This window comes from Lolium perenne, chromosome 4 (assembly GCF_019359855.2).
Source record: "Lolium perenne isolate Kyuss_39 chromosome 4, Kyuss_2.0, whole genome shotgun sequence".
In the NCBI taxonomy this organism is placed as follows: Eukaryota; Viridiplantae; Streptophyta; class Magnoliopsida; order Poales; family Poaceae; genus Lolium; species Lolium perenne.
Window position 1 is genome coordinate 114,994,263 of NC_067247.2, and position 23,643 is coordinate 115,017,905.

General features: G+C 44.8%; 2 protein-coding genes across 2 annotated transcripts; both read left to right on the plus strand.

Annotated features, from left to right (window-relative positions):
* Positions 1-11,858: 11,858 nt before the first annotated feature.
* Positions 11,859-14,978, plus strand: LOC127347106 (F-box/LRR-repeat protein At2g42720-like). The gene is made up of 3 exons (XM_051373332.2): positions 11,859-12,785; positions 14,235-14,411; positions 14,542-14,978. Exons 1-3 carry the CDS (start codon positions 11,859-11,861, stop codon positions 14,845-14,847), a joined length of 1,410 nt encoding a protein of 469 aa, XP_051229292.1. The 3' UTR covers positions 14,848-14,978.
* Positions 14,979-17,411: 2,433 nt separating this feature from the next.
* Positions 17,412-18,725, plus strand: LOC127347107 (uncharacterized). The gene has a single exon (XM_051373333.2). It carries the CDS (start codon positions 17,412-17,414, stop codon positions 18,723-18,725), a length of 1,314 nt encoding a protein of 437 aa, XP_051229293.1.
* The last annotated feature ends 4,918 nt before the right edge of the window (positions 18,726-23,643 follow it).

The window sequence follows — 23,643 nt, forward strand, 5'->3', positions numbered from 1 at the left end:
TACCATAGGTGTTGTTGTCTAGTTGCCGCGGTATAGCACCAGTACGGACGTTGCCGGTTTGTCCAATAATCTTCAACACCAAGGTGAGAAAAAGAGGTAAAATCGGCAGCTCTCTCCTGTCTCATGATGATGATGCTCTCTTACACATATTATATGCACTAGCTTGCACCAATTAATCTACTCTTGGTTTGGTCTAATGGCGATTTCGATCCCATGATGATACAAATGAAGACAATAAACCAAATCCTACATTTGGTCTCATAGTGATCTTTGATCCTATGTTGATACAAATTAGGTGCATATAATAATTAAAAACCTTCAAAAATAGAACTAAAGTTCATATCTTGTTTGGTCTCATGATGATCTTTGGTCTCATGTGATACACTTCAAGAATAGAACTAAAGTAGATAGTGCGTGTATTGCACATATTGTTCTAGCTTGCCCAAATTATTCCATCCCTTGTTTTGGTCTCATGGTGAAATCCCATGAAGATACAAATCGGGATAATCAAGTGCACATGTTAAATAAATCTTTCTTGGTTTGGTCACATGGCGATTCTGATCTCCATGTTGATACAAATCAAGGATAGATGCAAATTTCCAATATTAACCAAAATCCTCCTTGGGTCGGTCACATGGCGATTCCGATCTCCATGTTGATACAAATCAAGGATAAATGTATAATCAAAACTCATATTGCTATGCTATAGAAATTCTGGACTAGTTTCCCCATATAAGATGATAGTCTAGTTTCCTAAATACATATGAGCCAAAGTTGTTATGCTAGCCGTGTAGTGTAGTTAAGTAAATCGTACCTCACTAGCCCATATGTACGGTGGTCCAATGCTTGCAATTTCATGTGAGAAATCATGACTGTCATATAGTCTAAATCTTAGATGAAATATTAAATGTCTAGAAACTAAGCAAGCTACGTAGCTGGAAGCAATCATCACCATTGGCTAGCAACATGCATGACATTTACTTTATGCAAAGTCTGGTCTTATATAACTAGATTGAATTGGTAATTGTCATCATGCTTCTCCAAAATATAAATTGATAGGTACTCTTGTCTAGCTACAGGGTATGCTTTGCTAGTGATGACACAAACAAAGAGAATCAACCATACTTCACTCAGTTATGCTACAGGCTGGCATATTGCTACATGTCGCTAGTAATAATACAAGTTAAGTAAAAGCTAATGAAATATGTTCATATAGAAATACTAGTCTTTCGTACAAAACTAGTGCATTAACATAGGTGTTGAAATCATATTGCACCATCAAGTTGCATGCATATATTCGATGAAAATTCAGCATGCTCACAAATCAACATATACTCTTGTTTGGTCACGCTACATGCTATGCTATGTTAGTGAGGACACAAAAAGAAGAAATAACCATATACTTCTATCGGTTATGCTACACGTGGCGGGCATATTGCTACACGGCGCTAGTTATAACACAAGTGAAGCCGAAGTTAATCAAATTCTCATATGGCATACCTGTCCAAGAAATGTAGGGTAAAATCATGCTTAGCCAAATCAACTTGCATTTTTACTAACCATCATGCTAGTAATATAATGAAGTTGAGTAGAAATTAAACTTGTTGCATGTTAAAAAATATAGCATGCGCCATATAATAAATCATGGTACAATCCAAAATGTACAACAAAGTCTAGCTAGGTGGATCGCTGAAATAGATTTATCTAGCCTAGAATACAAAATGAAATAAGTTCCTCATGCGAGCTATCATGCTCCAAATGTCATTCAAAAGTCTACATATATATATGCTGCTATAAAGTTCCTGAAAATGGATTAGCACCCCCTTCATATAAATGAATGCATGCATAAAGCGGAATTATAACTAGGATCATAAACCTACGTTATTTGGGCTAAACATAACATAATGCACACAAATATGTCATCATAAAATTGTCCCATAGAGACTAGAATTATATCATGCACTCCTCTCATATAGGTGCATGCATCCGTCAAACTAAATTATAACTAGGATCATAACCTACTTTGTTTGCGCTAAATATAACATAGTGCACCCAAATATATCATCATGTTATAAGATAGTCACCTAGAGACTGAAATTAAATCATGCACTCCTCTCATATAGGTGCGTGCATCCACAAAACTAAGTTATAACTAGGATCATAACCTATGTTATTTGCGCTAAATATAACATATCGCACCCAAATATTTCACCATGTCATAAAATAGTCTCATAGAGACTAAAGTTAAGCCATGCGCCCCATTCATATACATGCATGCAAGCAGGAGCTAGATACTGGTCCACACTACGTGTGCATATGACAAAGTAGACTGCATGTAGTGAAATTGATTTGGCTGATGCTAATCTATGTTGCATTTAGCCCATCCATATTTAATCCACCAAAATAAACTGTATACTCTAGGATGTATATGCCCTTTAAATTACATGGTGATCACAACTTATGCTGTTTGCACTAGGCATGTAATATATGTGCATATGCATGTATTCATCACCAAATCTTAAATGATTCTTATTTGGTTGCACAGTGAACATATATTATATGTCATACTAGTGTTAATACAAATGAGAGAAAATATATATGTACAACCATATACTGTACTTTGTTATGCTACACATGGGCATACTGCCACATGACACTAGTATTAATACAAGTACGGTGAAACTTCATAAATATATTCATATTACTAGCCTCATATAGTCTTCACAAATGATATGATAATGACTATAGAAAACTAGCATACAGTAAAAATAGCTTCCCTTAATTTCACTTAGCTAGTTAAATTGATGATTTAGCTAGGTAATAAAAGTCAAATAAATTCTATGAAAAACATCTTGCTCCATATAGCATCCAGGGGTTCCTAAATTCTGAACCTCTCTGCCATATGAACAATCTTTAAGTTACCTGCATTAATCATAGTTTAATGCAGGTGTATATGTCACTAGTAAGCATACACATGCGTTGCTTTACTCCTATACCCCGGTGGTATGCAAGTAACTCAAAATGAATCTGCTCCTAAAAGCAATCAGTACTACCAATTTTGGTACTGAAAGAAATATAAAATGCCGACCATATGTACTTAGCAATGCATGCATATAGAAAACCCTTATGCGTGGCCTTTGCTCCATGCTCTATGCACTATTTGAGATGCTTTTCTAGTTAGCTGACTACAACAAAACAACCCTACAAATAATTGAAGAACATGATTACTCAGCTGATTGAATATATGATGCATCCCACATGTGCACTTTGGCTTGTACTTATCATAATAGTACAATTCTAAATCTGATACATATGATATGAAATCTATGATAATTCAAAGAAGACTTAGAAGGCTCCCCCGAGCACGCCCGTGACGACAGCGAGGAGGACTTAGTCTTTAATATATTTTGTAATAGTCATAGGACATAATCCTTTGTAATGGATATGTTGGAATTCTTAATCAGGGGTTTTCTCTCCGGAGATGTAATTAACAGTTCTTTTATGTAAACGTAAGAGTTCTGGAAATAAAGTACCTGCAATGTTTGATATCTTTTATTTATTTTATGCACTACGCATTTAAAATTACTATCTGTCTCTATGACGTGGACGCGTACATTATTATTTTTGTCGCCGCCATTTTCCCGTCATCAAAAGTACTGTAGCAAAATAACACATGGGTTATCTCCCAAGAAGTTCTTTCTTTATAGCCATTAAGATGGGCTCAGCAGTTTTAATGATGCACTCGCAAGAAATAGTAGTTGAAGCAAAAGAGAGCATCAAGAGGCAAATTCAAAAACAAATTTAAGTCTAACATGCTTCCTATGCATAGGAATCTTGTAAATAAACAAGTTCATGAAGAGCAAAGTAACAAGCATAGGAAGATAAAACAAGTGTAGCTTCAAAAATTTCAGCACATAGAGAGGCATTTTAGTAACATGAAAATTTCTACAACCATATTTTCCTCTCTCATAATAACTTTCAGTAGCATCATGAGCAAACTCAACAATATAACTATCACATAAAGCATTCTTATCATGAGTCTCATGCATAAAATTATTACTCTCCACATAAGCATAGTCAATTTTATTAGTTGTAGTGGGAGCAAATTCAACAAAGTAGCTATCATTATTATTCTCATCAAGTGTAGGAGGCATAGTATAATCATCATAAAAATTACTCTCCATAGTAGGTTGTACCAAAAGACCACTATTATAATCATCATAAATAGGAGGCAAAGTATCATCAAAGAAAATTTTCTCCTCAATGCTTGGGGGACTAAAAAGATCATGAAAACCAGCTTCCCCAAGCTTAGAACTTTCTATATCATTATCAACAATGGTGTTCAAAGCGTTCATACTAATATTACTACCAGCATGCAAATAAGATTCCATAGGTTTTTTAATTTTCGCATCAAACAATCCATGTTTTAAATCAGGAAACAGAATAAGAAGCTCATTGTTGTCCATTATGCCAAACTAGTGTAAACAAGAAACAAAAAGATGCAATTGCAGGATCTAAAGGAAATATCTTCGAGCACAAACACAATGGCGCCAGAAAAGTACTGTTACCTGGAACCGGAGTATGAGTGCCTTTTTACCTTTCCTCCCAAGAACGGCGCGGAAAAGTGCTTGATGTCTACGGGAGCTTCTATTCTTGTAGACAGTGTTGGGCCTCCAAGAGCAGAGGTTTGTAGAACAGCAGCAAGTTTCCCTTAAGTGGATCACCCAAGGTTTATCGAACTCAGGGAGGAAGAGGTCAAAGATATCCCTCTCATGCAACCCTGCAACCACAAAGCAAGAAGTCTCTTGTGTCCCCAACACACCTAATAGGTGCACTAGTTCGGCGAAGAGATAGTGAAATACAGGTGGTATGAATGAATATGAGCAGTAGTAACGGCGTGTAGTTGATGGTGGTAATATGGTAGCAGTAGTAACGCAGCAGTAGTAACGCAGTAAAACAGTAAACAAGCAGTGATAGCAGTATTTAGGAACAAGGCCTAGGGAATAGACTTTCACTAGTGGACACTCTCAACTTTGATCACATAACAGAATAGATAAATGCATACTCTACACTCTCTTGCTGGATGATGAACACATTGCGTAGGATTACACGAACCCTCAATGCCGGAGTTAACAAGCTCCACAATTCAATGTTCATATTTAAATAACCTTAGAGTGCAAGAAAGATCAACACGACTAAACCAAGTACTAACACAGCATGCACACTGTCACCTTCACACTATGTAGGAGGAATAGATCACATCAATACTATCATAGCAATAGTTAACTTCACAATCTACAAGAGATCATGATCATAGCATACGCCAAGTACTAACACGGATGCACACACTGTCACCATTACACCGTGCAGGAGGAATAAAACTACTTTAATAACATTGCTAGAGTAGCACATAGATAAATTGTGATACAAAACACATTGCAATCATAAAGAGATATAAATAAGCACTTCACTATGCCATTCATAACAGTGAGTAAGTATTCTGTGAAATATAGCCTAAGAGACCCACACGGTGCACGCACTGTCACCTTTACACACGTGGGACAAGGAGTCTCCGGAGATCACATAAGTAAAACTCACTTGACTAGCATAGTGACATCTAGATTACAAGCATCATCATATGAATCTCAATCATGTGAGGCAGCTCATGAGATTATTGTATTGAAGTACATAGGAGAGAGATGAACCACATAGCTACCGGTACAGCCCCGAGCCTCGATGGAGAACTACTCCCTCCTCATGGGAGCAGCAGCGGTGATGAAGATGGCGGTGGAGATGGCAGCGGTGTCGATGGAGAAGCCTTCCGGGGGCACTTCCCCGCTCCGGCAGGGTGCCGGAACAGAGACTCCTGTCCCCCAGATCTTGGCTTCGCGATGGCGGCGGCTCTGGAAGGTTTCTGTGGGTTTCGTTCTTCGTAATAGGGTTTTCGCGACGGAGGCTTTAAATAGGCGAAGAGGCGGCGCAGGAGGGCTGAAGGGGCGACGACACTATAGGGCGGCGCGGCCAGGGCCTGGGCCGCACCGGCCTATGGTCTGGGGGCCCAGTGCCCCCCCTCTGGTCCCTCTCGTGTGTTCTGGATGCTTCCGGTGAAAATAGGAACCTGGGTCTTGATTTCGTCCGATTCCGAGAATATTTCGTTACTAGGATTTCTGAAACCAAAAACAGCAGAAAACAGGAACTGGCACTTCGGCGTCTTGTTAATAGGTTAGTTCCAGAAAATGCACGAATATGACATAAAGTGTGTATAAAACATGTAGATATCATCAATAATGTGGCATGGAACACAAGAAATTATCGATACGTCGGAGACGTATCAGTGGCCCAGAGCGGGAGGCGGGGCAGAAGGTGCCGAGCCGGCCAGGCGGCGGCTTGGTGCAATTGTAGATGGCAGGTGGGTCAGAGGAGGAAGAGGGACTAGGCCAACGGTATTATCGGGCCCGGTACCATATGGTACCGGCTTAGGCTCCTGGGCTTACATATGTCCTACCAGTACTGGGCCGGAAGCTGGGCCAGTAGCACCACGGCCCAACTGGTTTTTCCCTTTCTTCTTTTTATTAAAAACTGCGCGTATGACAAATACGAGAATCGCAATTTCTCAAGATCGGAAACTGGGAATGGGGTGAAACTAACTTTGCTGGAAAGAGGACAACAAGAGATATCTCCAAAGAAGGTGAAAACATGGAAACAAGTGGATGATGATTTTCTATGAATTTATAGGTGCAACCTCTCAATACGGTAAACCGAGAAAACCATCCAACTCAAACACGCAACATGACATGCATCCAGAATCCGTTTCCGATGAGCTAGAGCTTTTCATGAGAATGACCACAAGCTCAAAATCATCTCATGGATAAGAACTAATAACAACCAAGAAACACGATGCAATGCATGCAAGATTTGAGCTCTCTCCGATGATGCGACCAACTATCCTACCAAGCACAAACCTTGACCTTGCGCATTCCACTCGATCCGGCAAGCTCCGTCTTCACCCCTCTTCAACATTGTACATGTCACCATCTTCATCCCACTTATTCAACATACACGCCACCGTTTTCATCCCTCTTCGACACCGTCTTCATCCGCCATCTACATTGCACTTGATTTTCTTCATTGCAACCTTGAGACCTACATATGGCTCAAACATTGCCTATGGACACAACCTAAGAGAGAATCTCAATACAACCATTAGTCCATAGGGATTGTCATCAATTACCGAAACCATACATGGGGGCTCTATGTCCATTCAATGAGCCCCTATTTTTAGAGTTAATTCAAATTCAAACCGTTGCCAGAGAGTATGATTCACGAAAACCATGCGGTATGAGAGGCGCAAAATCCATTCAGTTACCATTCCTAGAGATTATGATTCACGTAAATCACGACCGAGGAATTTCTGGCGGCTTCGAGTTCGGAAATAAAGATTGGTTTGGAAGCTCTTCGATATTCTCTCCGGATTGAAGTAAAGCGGAAGCTAGACGTCAAAATGGTGAATCATTGAAGAACTTCAGAGGCTACTGTTGTTGGTACACTTCATTGGTATTCCATCAACATGATCCGATTCCGGCAAGCCCGGGTGGTCCACAGATGGTGGTGGTGGCATATGGCCCACCTGGTGGCCCAGTTGCTGTTGATTAAAGATGGAAGATGTTCAGCCTAGGAACGAGGAGCCGGATCCATGGAGGTCCATGAAGGAAACCGGATCCAATATGATAAGTTAGGATAAGTGGATCCTTGACGTGTACGACAATGTAATATTTTATAGATAGACAACTTGTATCCGGGTAGGACTCTCCGTATAAACCCTAAGATCCTGACGCCTATATAAGCCGGATTCCGAGATCCCTAGCTGCATGACACAACTCATTGTAAGACGCACAAGCGCCTAGATAATTTCAGACAAGCATCCGTATGCGCTGCCATCGTGCAGCGTGATCTGAAGCTGCGTAAATCGCGTACCACCGTTCCGGTTGCTCTCCACCCTATGGCCCCATCTTCTTCCCCCTCCCCTTCGTGAGCATACCTCCTCTCGATTATTGTCTTCTATGCAATGACACTTACCACCGGCGCACCACCATGCTGGTGCACCAAGGGTATAATAATTACGCCAGCGCACAAGGATGGTGGTGCTCTGGCGGTAAGGTTTCTTCTGATTTCTCCTCCACCCCCTGGATCGCATTTCTAGTGTTTGAAAAAATAAAATAAAATGATATAAGTTTCAAAAAATAAAATCCTTCGAGATGCCCATGTGTTATGTCATCTAGTTTCCATGAAAATTTTAGAAAATAAATTTTGATATATTATGCAAAATGACGTCATGTTTTGGTAAAACGGGATTTCTGGTTGCATACGACCTCCGATGAATTTTTTTATATCAAAATGTATCTACGCGAAATTTTACATTCGATTCAACCCTCTCTGGACGTTTAGACAATTTTTAGATTCCCCGGTATCAAAAAGGAAACGAGACTTTTTTTAGGTTTTATATTTTGATGTAAAAATAAAAAAAATTATCGCCGGCGCACCACCATATTTGGTGCCCCAGCGGTAACCTTTGCTATATATGCAAACCAAACCGGGGGTCTCTTCTTCTTCCTCACTTTCTTTCTTCCCCCACCTCCTCATCCTCCTCCTCTTTCCTTCTCCCCCTCCTCTTTCTCCCTCCTCCTCAACCCGGCAAGCACCTCCTCAACCCCGTGACCTCCATCCGGTGAGTATCTCCCCAAGCCGGCGAGCTTCCTCCGGTGACCACCTCCTCAACCTCGTCGGGACCTCCCTCTGGTGACCACCTCCTCAACCTCGCCCGGACCTCCCTCCGGTCTGGCGACCACCTCCTCAACCTCCACGGCAACCACCACCTCAAGCTCGCCGACTACCTTCCGGCCGGTGACCCATTATGAAGAACGTGAAGAACACATCATGACGAGATCTAGATCTAGATCTATCTTTTTTTTTGAATTTTGAAAAATATACCGTCGGCACACTAAGCTGGTGCGTCGGTGATAAGTCGAGTTACTGTCGGCGTACCAGGAGGTGCGCCGGCGGTAACGTGTACCACTGGCGTGTTCCCACTGGCGCGTGCTGGTGCGCTGGCGATAGCCTATTTCCTCGTAGTGTCACTATATATTCTCGTTTGATATGTTTCATATGTAGTATCCATAGTGTGTCAATATTATGTTTAATTGAGTGACGTGAAATACGTACACTTACAATTCTTATGAATTGTTGTGGTGCAAATTGTTTGGTTTGTATGGTAGACATACTTAAACTATTGTATGTGTTTTTCTGTCATGTAAAAAAATAAAGACAAGAGGACGCACCATTCCATCTGCACAGAAAATGGACAACTGGTTAAGAGTCTTTTTGCACATAGAAAATACACGTGACCGGGTGTGTACAACCATTAACTCAAGTACTGATCTAATGGCATGTAAGAACAATAGTTCAGTTTATAGATCAAATATCTCACTTATATTGGTATTTCAACATGGCAGGATAATCATTTACCCAACAACAACAAAGACCGGAGCACACCATACATGGCTGGTCTCGACAGAGCTTTGGATCAAAATAGGAGAAGAGCCAGGTTTGAGGTGATTGTGGAGTTGGCGCTGAATGGGGTGTATTTGGCGACTCAACTCGGAAAAAACTGTTCAACATATTCTAGTCCGACGGAGAACGGCGCCATGTATCTTGAGCTACGTTCTAGATAGGGCATGCAGTTGATTCGGCCATTGCCATGTTTACACAAACAACGCCAGTTCACCCTAAGACTCGTGACGTCTTAGGGTGCGTTTAAAGTTTGGATAGCTAGCTGACCAGATGAGTCACTTAAAGCAGGGTTAGTTGTTTGGGTAAGGGGCTAGAATCGCTAGTTAACTACCGCACAACGCGCACCATCGTGTTCTATTGCCATGCGGGAGAGCCAAATTTAGCTTTTCACGGCCGTTACATGCATGCCAGATTGCAAAGCTCCCTTGCCAAGAACCCAAACGCACCCTGAGTAACAAGTCATTCCGGTCCAATTTAACAAGTCAACGGTTTCCTGCTGCGGTTCAATCTTTGCTGCGTTTGCTTGCTCACTCTCTTCGACGGCTTAAAGTGTACATTCTCGTGCATAACTGGAGAGATTTGCCGGCACGAATATACTGTGCAGAGAGTTCAGATGTCTCGATGCCTCCCATTCATATACACACAATTTGATAGATGGATCTACCATATGCATGTCCTCTAGAAATTACACAACATACATGCGCGCGAGAAAGCCATTACTTCAACCAAACAGGTATATATATTAATCAAATTTGGGTGTACGAACCAATCCAGGCCCCCTACAGCCTCTGCAATCCACTCCTAGTGAATCATATGATCTCTTTTTTTTTAATCTGGTGAGCAGGTGAGATACATGTCATGTAGTCCATGAAATATATAATAGGAAAATCTTATCAAACTAGTACAAGGATGGTAAATATAAATGTGGAAGTGCATCTACCGCATATTAATTACTTAGAGCATCTCTAGCAGATCCCTTAAAATCGGTTAGAGGTGTATTTTTTTTGTTTTTTGGGGGTTAAATCGCACCTAGCCGATCCCTCAAACTGGTTAGAGGAGTAAAAGGTTTTACTCCTTGGATTGTTTGATCCTCAAATATAGTCGCCGGAGGCTCCTTCATAGAAAAATCCCCCCCCCCCCCCTCCGCCACATCTCCTCGCCTCCAGTCTGTTCCGTCGCCTCAGACCCTCCGCCGCCATTGTCTCCTCGCTGCTGGCGCTCTCCACACACTTCCAGGGGTGGCCCTAGACACCTACTCCATTCGCGACTCGTCTGACGGCGGCAGTAGCAATGGCACTCTCCCCCTCCCATCCGCACATTATCATGCACCCCTTCTTCTATAGCTTACACGCCTACGTGCAGGTCGGGCGAGGGTGGACTCGCACAATTTCTCGAAGCCGAGCGAGTACCTCGGAAGCTGGGAGCCCTCGTCGGCGGGCGACCCCCGGGAGGCATGGGCTCGACTAGAGTGGTTGAGCAAGGTGTACGGACGTGACGTGCAGGATCTATGGAACCAGTACGCCTACGAGGAGGTGCGGCTGCTGGAGGCCGAGCGGCAGTGCAAGGCGGAGGCCCACGCCAAGGCAGCCCGCATCGCCTATGAGAAGCACATAGTTGTCAAGGCTGTCACTTGGCAGACGCGGGCAGTGGAATGGCACGCTTTCGAGCTCGATTTTTTTCCGATGAAGCATCCTTGCAGGTGCTAATCGTCCTGTCATTGTCACCATCATCGTCACTCGCTGCGGAGACGCATAACAAGTGTTCGATGAAATATATGAGCTAAATGTAGGCTTTTAAAAGTTAAGCATGGGTTCGGTTAGAATCACATTTTTTAGAGGAGCAAATATATTCTTTGAAGGATACTCAGGTGGTTAGTCGTCTACATTGTAAGGGATCCGAAGTTCTCACCAAAGCTGGTGGAATTTTAATCAACATATAACTCAACAAAGACTAGGTTTAAATGTAATTTACTTAAAATTAAGCGTAAGAAACTTTCTTCAAAGATTTTAGCCTAGTATTTCGTACTCTTCCGTCCTATAATAGTTATCTAACATTTATCAAAATTCTAGGATATCTAGATAGTTTCACGAGACGGAAGGAGTATTTAGAATCCCTACATTTTTGGAATATTATTAATTTAATTTGAGGGATTTTGTTCCTCGAGCCAAACTTGGGAGCGGAAGTGCGGAACCGTCAGAGTTCCCAGTTGGCCAGTTCGCGCCGCCGCCATTCCCATCTACAGTACTCGATTACTCGACTCGCCCTTGGCTGCGTTCATTGCGAGTTCACTGATGGAGTTACGGTCCGGCCGTCGACTCATCTCGCCATCGCCGCACGGAGCACGCCGCCGCTCTTTAGTGGACGGCGACGGCGTGGATCGGATGAGCTCCCTTCCCGATGACTTGCTCCTCCAGATCCTCGGCTGCCTCCGCTGCGCCCGCGACGCCGCCCGCACTAGCTTTCTCTCCCGGCGGTGGCGCGGCCTGTGGAGGCTCCAACCCGAGCTCCACTTCCGCGAGATCGGGGCAGACGCTCTCGGCGCCGCGCTTGGCCAGGCCGGGCGCCCCGCGCTGTCCCTCCTCGAAATAGACATACCCGAGAAGCACAGGATCACGGACACTGCGCGCGTCTCCGCACTGCTCCGTGCCGCCGCGCAGCTCGCGCCGGCGAATCTTGTCCTCACCGTCTGGGGGCACGACAAAGATCGATCCGTCCCCATCCAGATCCCCCGCTTCGACCGCGCCACGTCGATGAAGCTGACCGTGCACAACCTCCAGCTGACACCGCCGGCGCAGGGCGCCGTGTTCCCGGTGCTGGAGCGGCTGACCATGTCGCGCTGCCACTTGAACACGGATGCGCTGGTCAGGCGGTGCCCTCGCCTGCGCGTCCTAGAGTTGCTCCAGTGCGCCATCGGCACGATCAAGGTACACTCGCCGACGATCGAGGAGCTTGTGGTGAAACAGAGCTTTTATACGCAGTGCATTCACATAATGGCTCCCGTGCTTAAGCGGTTGACAATGGATATCCAAGTGTGGTTCTTCTTCACCTTGTCGTGCTTCTCGGCGCCGATGGTGGAAGATGTCTTGTGGGAGTGCCGTAGTTCCTACCAAAATATTGGGGTTGGCGAGTGGTGGCGTCTGCAAAGACTCAAACTATTGACAGAGAATAGTGCCCGCACCCTACGGCTGTTCATAGACGCTAAGATGCTTCGGCATACGGTATGGTTGTCTACTGAACCTTTATATTCATGTTAGTTAACTGGTAGTTATCTGAGACTACATGAGCAACATGTCAACATGTATATCCAAATAATAGTTTGCCTATGACACAATAGACGAGATGTAATGGGTTTATGCATCAATCGACGAGACCTGGGGCATCCTCTTTCTCAAAAAATAATAGAGGAGATGCATACTTGGACCTTATATGTTTATCTAGAATTATAGTACAAAAAGTAAAGGATTTCAGTAATATGAATGTAGCATGTTCAAATGTCATGTATAGTCCTTGTTATAGACAATCTCAAAAAAAATCCTTATCGAGATCAGGTAGACAAGTTGTAAATAGGGCAACACATGCTGTCAGGTTTCTCAAATTAACTGAATACCAAGCAGTACACATAACTGAAAAAGTGAGTAATTTCTCGAAATCTTATTGCTAAAGACCCCACTAAAAGTAAGGTGATAAATCTTCTTACTTTATATGCGTTTTTGTTATCGAGAATGGAAAGTGGATGGAGGAATACAAATATGTTACATGACTTGTTCAAGAGTTCGATGTATATGTTGGTTCTGCTATTGTATACTTGTATGCATGTGCTTAGAGCATCTCCCCTAAGATCCACAATATTTCACTTCCAAAAGGATGTTTTTGGGACAGGGGAGAGATTTTTTGGGGGAGTCAAAATTGCTCGTCTCTAGCAACTTTCCTAAAAGGTGGTCCATAAATTTAATTCTTGGACTAACATACGAGATAAAACTACTTCATGCCTTTATATAATCATACTATTGCAATTATAATCGTGCACCGTAGACATATTTCTTTGCCAAGAGCTTATGTTTTGATCTTCGTCTCCAACCTAGATGCAATGGCCTTTATCTTGTGTTCGTGGAGGATATTGTCCAAGTGTAGCTCAATTTTCATTGTCTTCTTGAATTTTCTTATCTTCTTCGATTGACTTCTTTTCTTCCTCGATCTTCTTCATTGCTTCTCCATCTTCCAGGTTGCGTCTAGTGCTAGCTCTAGCTTCTCTTCGGTCTTCTTCCTTTATTCATCAGATATCTTCTTCTCGTAGATTGTGAAGTTCAACTATTCCAAAATAAATATTTTTTAATACATGTGTGGGTGTATCGCAAGAAGTTTCAAATTTATCCATAGATAAGATAATGAATGGCTGATGTTTACTCACCTTGGTGTAAACTTCAGTTTAGTTTTGCATAAAACTTGGCAACTACCATTTTGATGTCTCTCTTCGAAGGCACTTCCTTCCATGGAAAACAAAAAAACCTTCATTTTCCCTTCTTTTGAAACTAACAACGAATAGACCTTGTATCATAGATCACACAAGTATGCATGTTCCACTTTGGTGATCAAATTACTTCTGTGGTACTGTATATGCTATATTGTTAATTATTTCCTTTTCACACGCCATTTTTTAACATTTGCAGAAGCATATGCCGCCCGCGGAGCGAAACTTTAATCAACATATAGGACCGCTCCCCGCCTTTTCTGTTCTGGAGCTATATTTACTCAACGGAGAACATGTTTTTGGAGCAGCAGTGTTGAACCTACTTGAAATTCGTTCCACTATAAGAAGGCTTAAGGTGGTCATTCGACATCATGCGGTAATTGATTCTTTAACCAAGATCCTTGATGTATACACTTTTCAAAATCTGTTTAGTTTATTGAGTTAGCTACGTAAGTTGATGATGTTTTCGCATATGAAGAATCTGCATTACTTCACTTTTGTTTCAGGACGAAGAATCATGTCCACCAGAATGTGCTTGTGATCTACCACGAAACTGGAGAAGTCAGAGCGTCTCCTTGGTGGCTCTTGAACAAGTGGAAATAAATGGTTTCAATGGAAATGACCACGAAATTGATTTCTTGAAACTTCTGTTCCGATGCGCAACTCAGATGAAGACAATGACGGTGCAACTTTCCACCAATATTTTGGGAAGTAACAGAGAATGGGCGGAAATATACAACATCTTTAAGGAAAATCCTTCTGTCGAATGTTTTGTTACTGTAGCAGCAAGCAGCAAGCAGCTTCTGTTCTAGATGATGACTCTATGCTTCTTGGCGCGACAAGAGTCTATATGTAAAAAAGATAGTCTCTATTTAGTCAAAACCTCTGTCCCGAATGCCTCCATTTGTACAAACGCCTCGTTTGACCTGCATAATTTATTCTTTTAAAGGAAGGCATGTATGTTTCTTGTCATAATAAGGAAGCCCGGCATGTTCTTCTTTTTATTGAATGTCTATTGGATGATTCCTATTCCTGTTGATAAAAAGAGTAGCTGGCTGTCATCTTTTCTTCGGTTGTGATTATTTGGTTTGTTTGGGCTCGGGGGCTGTCATTCTAGGATGGATGTCTAATCATTCTTCAAATAATGCATCATATCTTAGTGGTGACTTCGTCAACCTCAAGATATGCAGGCTCAGTGCTCATAGGGGTAGGGTGTGCGTACGTGCGTTCATAGGGGTGTTTGTACGTGCGTGTTTGTAAGCGTCTGCGTTGTACTGTGTTCTCAAAAAAAAAAGCATCCTATCTTAGTTAGTTTGATGTTTAGATTGGTTAGAGCATCTCCACCGGCGCTCCCGATAGCATTTTGGGGGCTAGCATCAAAAATGCGCTCGCACCGCGCGCCCCAAAAAGTGCCAGCGCAATTTCGAGCCCAATAGAAGGACGTGAATCGGGCGCGACGGCACCTCGCGGCACGTCGGTTTTTGCGGGTGGGCTCCGCCTGGCAGCGAGAGGAGGCGATGGGTAGCGTTGAAAACGACACGGGAAGGTTGGTTGTCGGCGTTAATGGTCTCCCGCGTGGAAACCGAAGCGGCGACGAGAACGGCGACTGGCCACGCGGCATCCACCCACCTCCCACACGAGCCTTCAATGTGCGTCCGCTACTGTCCTTAAAACTGCACCGGCACGCTCCTCTCCTCTTCTCCCCCGTCTTCCAACCCTAGCCGCCGCGACCACCAATTCGCAGACGCCGCGCGACACACCCACCCACCGGCAACACACCCTCCGATGGCACACAATGCCGAGGCCGACAGGAGCAGCGGAGGCAGTGGGCTCCGGTCGCTCCAACTGACCTACGACGTTGCGGACATTCTCTACTGGCAGCGCATCCCCGTGCCGCTGCAGTTCAAGCTGTCGCACGGGTGGCACATGTCCAACGCCGGCTACGCCGTGCCGCCGCCGCCACCGGCTGGACCGAAGATGCGCGCCCTCATCACCGAGCGATGAGCGCACATGTCGCCGGTCGACAGAACCTAGCCTTCGAACGCGCTCAACAGCCCCACGTGGCCGCGGCGGTTTGAAGAGGATCCCACCATTGAGCTCGCGCGGTCGGTCGGCCGCGACGCCGACCGTTTCAACCACGTCGGCCGTCGGGCCTAGTGGCAAGGCCGCGACGTCGACATGATGCTGGCGGAGTACGGCTACCGCCAGCGCATCCACGGAGACGCCCGCGTGTCACGCTCTACTACCCGCAGGCGGAGTGCATGGCGCCGGAGGCGCCGCCTCTACAGAGGCCGCCAGCAAGGACGACGGCGTCTAGGAGCTCGTGCACCGGATCGTCGATCGTCGGCGGCCGCACGCGCTCGGCCGCAAACGCGCCTCCTTCGGGCGGCGTCGTCATCCACAACGGGACAAGGCGCGCATCTTCGGCTCCGGCTCGGAGGACGACCGGGACGGTCCAACGCCGCCGCCTTAAGGAGGAGGACGCCGCGGGCTCGCCACCACTTCCGCCGGCGAAGAAGAGATGGTGGGAGATGGAGGCGGGGGCGCAGGCAGCCCTCCGTGGCGGCGACGACCCGGAGGAGTTCCCCGGGCAGCACTTCATCATCGGCCGCTCCATCGACGAGGACTACCGGCAGATCACGCTCACCCCGCGGCAGGCGGCGGTGTGGTCCGCCAGGGACCACGGCGAGAACTTCGTTGACCTCGCCGGTCCTTCTGAGCCGCCGACGCCAAAGGAGGAGGACAACTCGTCCTTCGACTTCACCAATGAAGGATGTTGTGCCGGCGTCTTCCATATGGCAGTGGCGGCGTTTCTGCCGGCGCCTATTTAGGGAGCGAAGGTGGAGATGCTAGTTTATGAGTTTTATATCTCGTAGATCACCTTGGAAAGCTTTTCACTGTAGATGGACGGTCTGGTAGGTTCTGAATGCAGCGGGTGGTCTACACGCAAATGCAGCTTCAGCACACGAGCAAAATCTAGGTACTCCTATGCCATCTTTGTCACGACTTCTGCTGGGAAGAAGTCACGTGAAAACTGAATGACAAATTAGGAAACACAGCTTTCTCTGTTTTTAACTTACGACTTATCTTTAAATTTTGTTCGGGAACGCGGACGTTTCAGTTATTGCAATTCCAGCATGTACATGGGTAAAGTGCAAGAAAATCAACAAACTTGTGGCACTGTATATACTCTACACATCAAATATTTAATAAAGAAGCACTGAGCACAGAATGGGAACCGGAGTCGGAGAGCAATCCGTCCACGATTCATATATGCATGGCTGATCGATCGAGGCGATCGATCCAGGCCTACAAATATACCCTCGACAGAGAGATGACTCGAAAACAGAAGGATCTCATTAACACGCCCCGATCGATGCCGCCGATTCGACGACACCTCGATCGCGCCCGCTCCGCGGCGACGCCATACCCCAACGGGTGGCTGTCGCGACGCCATCGCCGGAGTAGCACCAGGCGCGCCGATGGTGATGGGGCCCTACCGGCCAACGTCCTCTCCGAGATCATTGCCCGCGCATCTTCGGGCGCCGCCGACGTCGCGCGCTTCTCCTCCACGTGCCGCCGCTGGGGCTTCGCCGTGGCCACGCACGCCGCCGCCATCTGCCGCTCACTGCCTCCGCCCACACGGTACCAGACGCACCTCACCCTGGGCTTCTTCCATCAAGAAAACGAAGACGTCCGCGCCTTCCACAGGCGCCGCCGACCTTGCGACTCCGCGCAGCCGAGCTTCGTGCCGACAGCGTCCGCCTCGCACATCCTAGGCACGCAGTCGCTGGGCTCCCATCTCTTGGGCGGCCTGTTCGAGCATGCCCGCCCGGTCGCGTCCCGGAACGGGCGCCTCGTCCTGGAGCTCCGGCGCGAGGAGCGCGCCCAAGGCCTCACCCTCAGCGTGTACAACCCCATGACTGGGGAGGTGTCCGTGCTTCCCTCCCTCGCCGGCGAGGACTGCCCCGGGTACTACGCGTGCGCCATACTCACGGGCGACGATCTTGACGCCGCCAGCACTCCGCCGGGCTTCTTCCGCGTGCTCCTCGTCTACAACCGCCGCAGTTTCACGGCGCTGCGGATCTTCTCCTCCGACGTCGGCAGCTGGGGGCCGGAAGGCAGGATGCCCGGCGCCAAGATGGATGCCGGTAAGCTGCGCCGGCTAGGCCCTGCTGTCGTGGTCGGCGGAGTGGCATACTGGCCCATGCACCGTGCGGCGTTGGGCGTGCGCCTCGACGGCGCACCCATGGAGGCGATCACGGATGTGTGCTTCGTGCCCTACATCGAGCACTATTTTCCGGATTACCGCTTGCTGGGCGTGACACCGGACGGGAGCCTGAGCTTCGTCTACGCGCTCTTCACCGGCCTCACCATCACCGTGGAGAGCCTGAAGCCGCAGAGCTTGAACACGGCTACTGAGTGGGAGTTGCGCGAACTGATCGACGTTCCCGAAGCCCCGGTGAGTGGAGGGACCGCGTTTAAGTTGCGGTGGTTCAACGAGAAGAGCGGCACCGTGTTATTCACCACCAGGGAAGGGGGAGACGCTACCAGCGGCGCCTTCATGTTGAACCTCGCGACGAATTCGCTGGAGAAGCTTGCGGGCGGCGTCGAGTGTCATGGATGGAGAAACTTCTGCGGGTATGAGATGGACAGTGCGGCGCTCCTTGCTTCCATAGCCCACTTCTGAAGTCCTTGTTGCCATGTGGCCGGTGCTACTTTTGTAACTGATGTAATCTTGGTTTGTTTAATACATACTCTATTCATTCATAATTAAAGTTACATTTACATGGCCAACCAAAAATGTAGTTGAAAATCCGAACTTCTAAATTTGACATATGGGCTAATTCATGAGCAATAAGAACGCGGCGAGGGATCCCGGTCTTATCCAACCTCCATGAATGTGCTAGATTCGTGCAAGGATAGTTAATTTGCACAAAAAACCTATACATTGAACATCTTCATATTCGATCGAACTGCACTTGTACACTTTGTTGCCTTCTCCATCTGTTCCGTTCCTCACGAACGGATTACGGGAATCGATGCCATTCGGTGGTGACTGGTGAGTAGGAGATGAGGCGGCACCCATTTCCGCCATATGGTGCTTCCTCTCTGCCCTGCCCGGCCTCCCACTGCACCACCGGCACCGCCGCTCCCTCCAGACCCGTCTACCGAGAGCCCTCCACTGCCTCTCGATCTTCTCCTTAAATCTGGTGGTTCGATAAAAAAAAAGGGAAATTTGATTCCATGAACTTTCTTTTTATTTGGTTACTTTCAAAGTGGATTTGCATCCGATCTGGTTATCTCATTTTATTGAAAAATCAGAGTTCTTTTTATGATTTCTTCCAAATAGAAATTTGCTTGATTCAAGGATTTTCTCAACCAAAAGATTGCATCATGATCCGTGCTACTAGCTTAGACCGTCGTATTTCTTCGTGATTCGTGCTACTCATCAGTTGCAAGCCGAGAGAGAACTAATTACACCATTTTTTAATCTCCAGCAAACCATCAATGTAATTCTATCTCATGTTTCTCCCGAATTAGCTTCTAATGCTTTTCTCCCGAAGAGAAATTTCTTGCGCTAGGATTTTTTTTGTTGCTCCATGAAGCCGAGCTTTTAATGCTACATGAAACCTTCCTTCTAGATCCTTGTCCTTGTTGTTCAAGGATTTTCTTGTTCATTTAGAGATTTGAACATGTCATATTTCTAGTGATGTTTATGATAAGAAAATTATGCGGATTATTTGTGCAGTGCCGCCAGGAACCGTCTTTTTTCCTGGATTTGTTCAGGCTCCTGGTTTTTTTTTGCATAATCTTATTGAGTATATAGTTCCTAAAAAAATCATTTGCTCCTAGATTTCTCCCGAATTTGTTCATATTCCTAGATTTGTTTATGATCCACCAAAAGCATAGTGCTTAAACTTTTTGTGTGGCATGCGATGGAAAATAAGAGAAAAAATGAATACTAAAAATAACATAATTTTTTGTGGCATGAGATGGCAACGAATAGACAAAATGAAACGAAAAAGAACAGAATTTTTTTGTTCAGCGTGGAAGTTGTTCACTTTTATTAGAGAGATGGTCCATGACCTAAACTTCTGTAATATGAAAAAATTGAGGGGTATTTGATGTAAAAGAGATGGGGTTACTGACTTTAAACGGACATAGCATAGGGTGCTTTCTGAAATGAAAGAAAACTAACTCAATGTTGAATTGGACCACCTGGATAAGACCGAGATGTCTATAGGTAGGTGAAATTAGTTTTTTCGTGAGCAACACAGCTAGCATCCCTATGCCATACTCGTAATTAAATTAACCCAAATTATTTTCTTAGCCAAATGATAACAATCATCTTTGATAGCTGCTACAACTTCAGTAGAGGTCCCATTATCCTTCGTTATCATCTTGAATATCAAACCTAAACAAGACATTGTTACATGCCACACTTGCGGTGGCAAGAACCATGTTTCAGCGCATGTCATTCCATAGAAAAAGTGTCATGGACCACATCGAAAAAATCAGGACTAGATTGCAAGATGCTGAGAACTGGACTTTATGATCCCTTGCTGTTCAGCGCATGACATTTCATTGAATCAATGTCATGAACCACATCAAGACTAGAATTGCAAGATGCTAAGAACTGGCCTTTATGATCTCTCGCTACCGCTCATGTATTTCTTTGCAGCGAATCCACAACAAAACATGCATCCACATTGATCTTCAACATGTATTTCGGTGGTTTCAGCTACCCATTTCTTCACTTAGCCTTCAACAAATTGTCCGCTAGGAAATTGTATGTAACATTACAATTGGTGTGGCTCACCTTACATGCGACTATATATTTTTCCATATCTATAATATCTATAAAGTTCATCCCCACTAAAAAGCATTTAATGTTTGCAAGCTGAAATTTGGTGTAGCCACATCACCCCAATTGTTTATGTCCGTCAGATTTCAAATATACGGTCGCAGTTATCCCACGCACTTTCCCAGTTCTCATCTCATGCCGTCATGTGGTAACGTGATTGTATTGGACCGCTTCATATACCTCAGAGAATTGCTCAAGCCAGTACGCATTCCGTAACAGATGAATGCATGACATTATAAAACAGTAGACCATGCGTCGCCATTGTGATTATTTAACTGATATTTGCGCTAGCTTTCTCACCGGTCCTCCTCAACATTCGCCTCATCTTCAAATCCCAAGGACCCTCGGGCTCCTCCTTCAAATCCACAATCTGCAACCCCCGATCAACCACTGCATCCGTGCGTGCTCCCTGTTCTGATGGTACATGCGGTACAACTGCCAGTATATGAGCGTGCTGATCTTAATTGGAAATTTAGGATCGTGATTGTCGTGTACAGAGCCCTGGCCAAGGATGCAGCGTTTCCCCGGTCTCTCTCGGCGCTGCTGCTGCTTCTGCTGCCGCCGTCCACCAACCTGAAGTCCTGAACACATGCAGGTGCTGCAACAGGAAGCTCATGTGGTGACAACCTCAAGACCCAAGCATAAAAGAGAATATATCCATAAGATCGTAACGTCAGTGCTGGCCAAAAGGAAAAGGTGAAGCCAACAAATCGTGAAGAATAGTGCCCCAAGAACCAAGGCAGCGGCGACAAACAATCAGGTTTCTTAGGCCCCATCCTTTATTGAACTTGGCATCCATCTCTTCATCAGTTCATCCTATTTGATTTTATTTAAAAGAGATACTCTACTAATGAATCTTGGATAAAAAATGCTAGATTGGGAACGTTAGTTGCACAATCAGAATGATAATTTAATTATTTTTTTATTGCGAGTGACATTTACACTGTTTGATGGAGTACCAACATACAATTCGCCAAAATGGCAGACTTGCTTATTCACCTAAAACAACCAACAAATAGCTGAAGAGAATTATAATAGTTTGCAACCAGCCATTTCCTTGCAGCCATTGCATCAGAGAAGAAGGTTTCAGTTAAGTTTGGTTCTCCCACCAATCCTATTCCAAACGGTATGTGTCTCCAACATGCATCTTACTAACAATCCCAATTGTTGCACGAAAATGTTGTTCTTTACCGTAATTTGTTGTTTCCCATGATTAAATAATTGACATGCTCAACTAGAATTATAGTGCGCTCTAGCCCTTCTTTTAAATAGTTAGGTCTCTTATAATTACACAACAACTAATATCTCAATATATCTTAGAATGTTTGTCATATTTGATTGGTATAATATTTTTAGGAAGCTATACTGCTATGCCATGGCAATTTCAAGGAACAAAACAGAAGCAGTGATGTGATGTAGCATCTCCTTAGATGCTTGGCCACGGATGCTGATGGTATCTGAGAAAAAGATCAGTGTGTAATTCAGGTGGAAAATATAACTGCCACATGATGTTAAAAGACTATCTGACAGCTAACTTTGTTTACCTGTCTAATAAGCAGAAAAATCATGCATAATGCAGTATAAATCAATTCTTTTGCGGCAAATGAAATAAATTCCTTCTTTAAAAATACAATAATAAGTGGTGCACTATACAAACAGAAAGGGAACGTATAACTTTATGCATTAAGATATGATGAAATCATGTGGTAGTATAAGGAAATACACTATTCTCTAAAGGAGCTATTTTTTTCCATATGCGTGGAAACACGAAACCAAAGCTATGTAAGTAGATATATGCTTGCACTTCATAACAGTATATGCAAATGGTCATGTTCCAGATATTTTATGCCTACAAGAAAATCATGTCAAATGTCCGCAGCAACGCGCGGGGTATCAACTAGTACTTCATGTCTCCGATCCCACCAAAGATGCCATGTTGTTGCAAAGTTTTTAGATGAAGCTTTGAGGTTTAAACTTGACAAGTTGTACTTGTCCAAATAACAATCGTTCCAAAGCAGCTTGTCCTTCAATGCCAAAATTACAAGCTTCAATAATCATTAAAATTTTACAATGATCTCCATACCTTCCTAGCTCGCATAAATGCATGTGAATAAAGGTGCTTCACGTCCTCCACCCCTAATTCGTATATCGGGCACTATCCGCTAACCTTGATATCCTGCTTTGTCATCGCCACATGACATGGCAACGTACCTATCATAGTTTTCCATATAACTTTTTAATTTTTCAGGAACTTCAAGTATCAGCTTATATCCCACATGAGAATTAGGTTCCGTCATTATCCCTTATTCGGATCTGAAAATGCATCTTGTGTACTCTTAATGGGTTTTAGATGATTGATGACAATACGATTAAGGAGACAAACATGTTTATCTAGTTTACATTGAAGCATAGTTGTAGAAGTTTCTTTAACCATGTTTAAGTTGCGGTGGTTCAACGAGAAGAGCAGCACCTTGATCAACACCAGAGATGGCGGCACTGGCGGAGCTTCGTTGGGGCCAAATCGGGCCATGGCCCGCCCATGTTTTTGGCAAAATAAATTTATGACTCGTATGCGTCTAAGGCACAGCCCATCAGCAGGCTTGCTCGACTCCTTCGCTTAACCTCGTTCTGCGTAGAGGAAGAGGAAGCACGGCCAAGGGAATCAGGGGATCTAGAGATTTAGCGATAAGAAACAGAGGGAATTGGGGGAAATCGATGGAGGGCACATTACGAAGCAGGG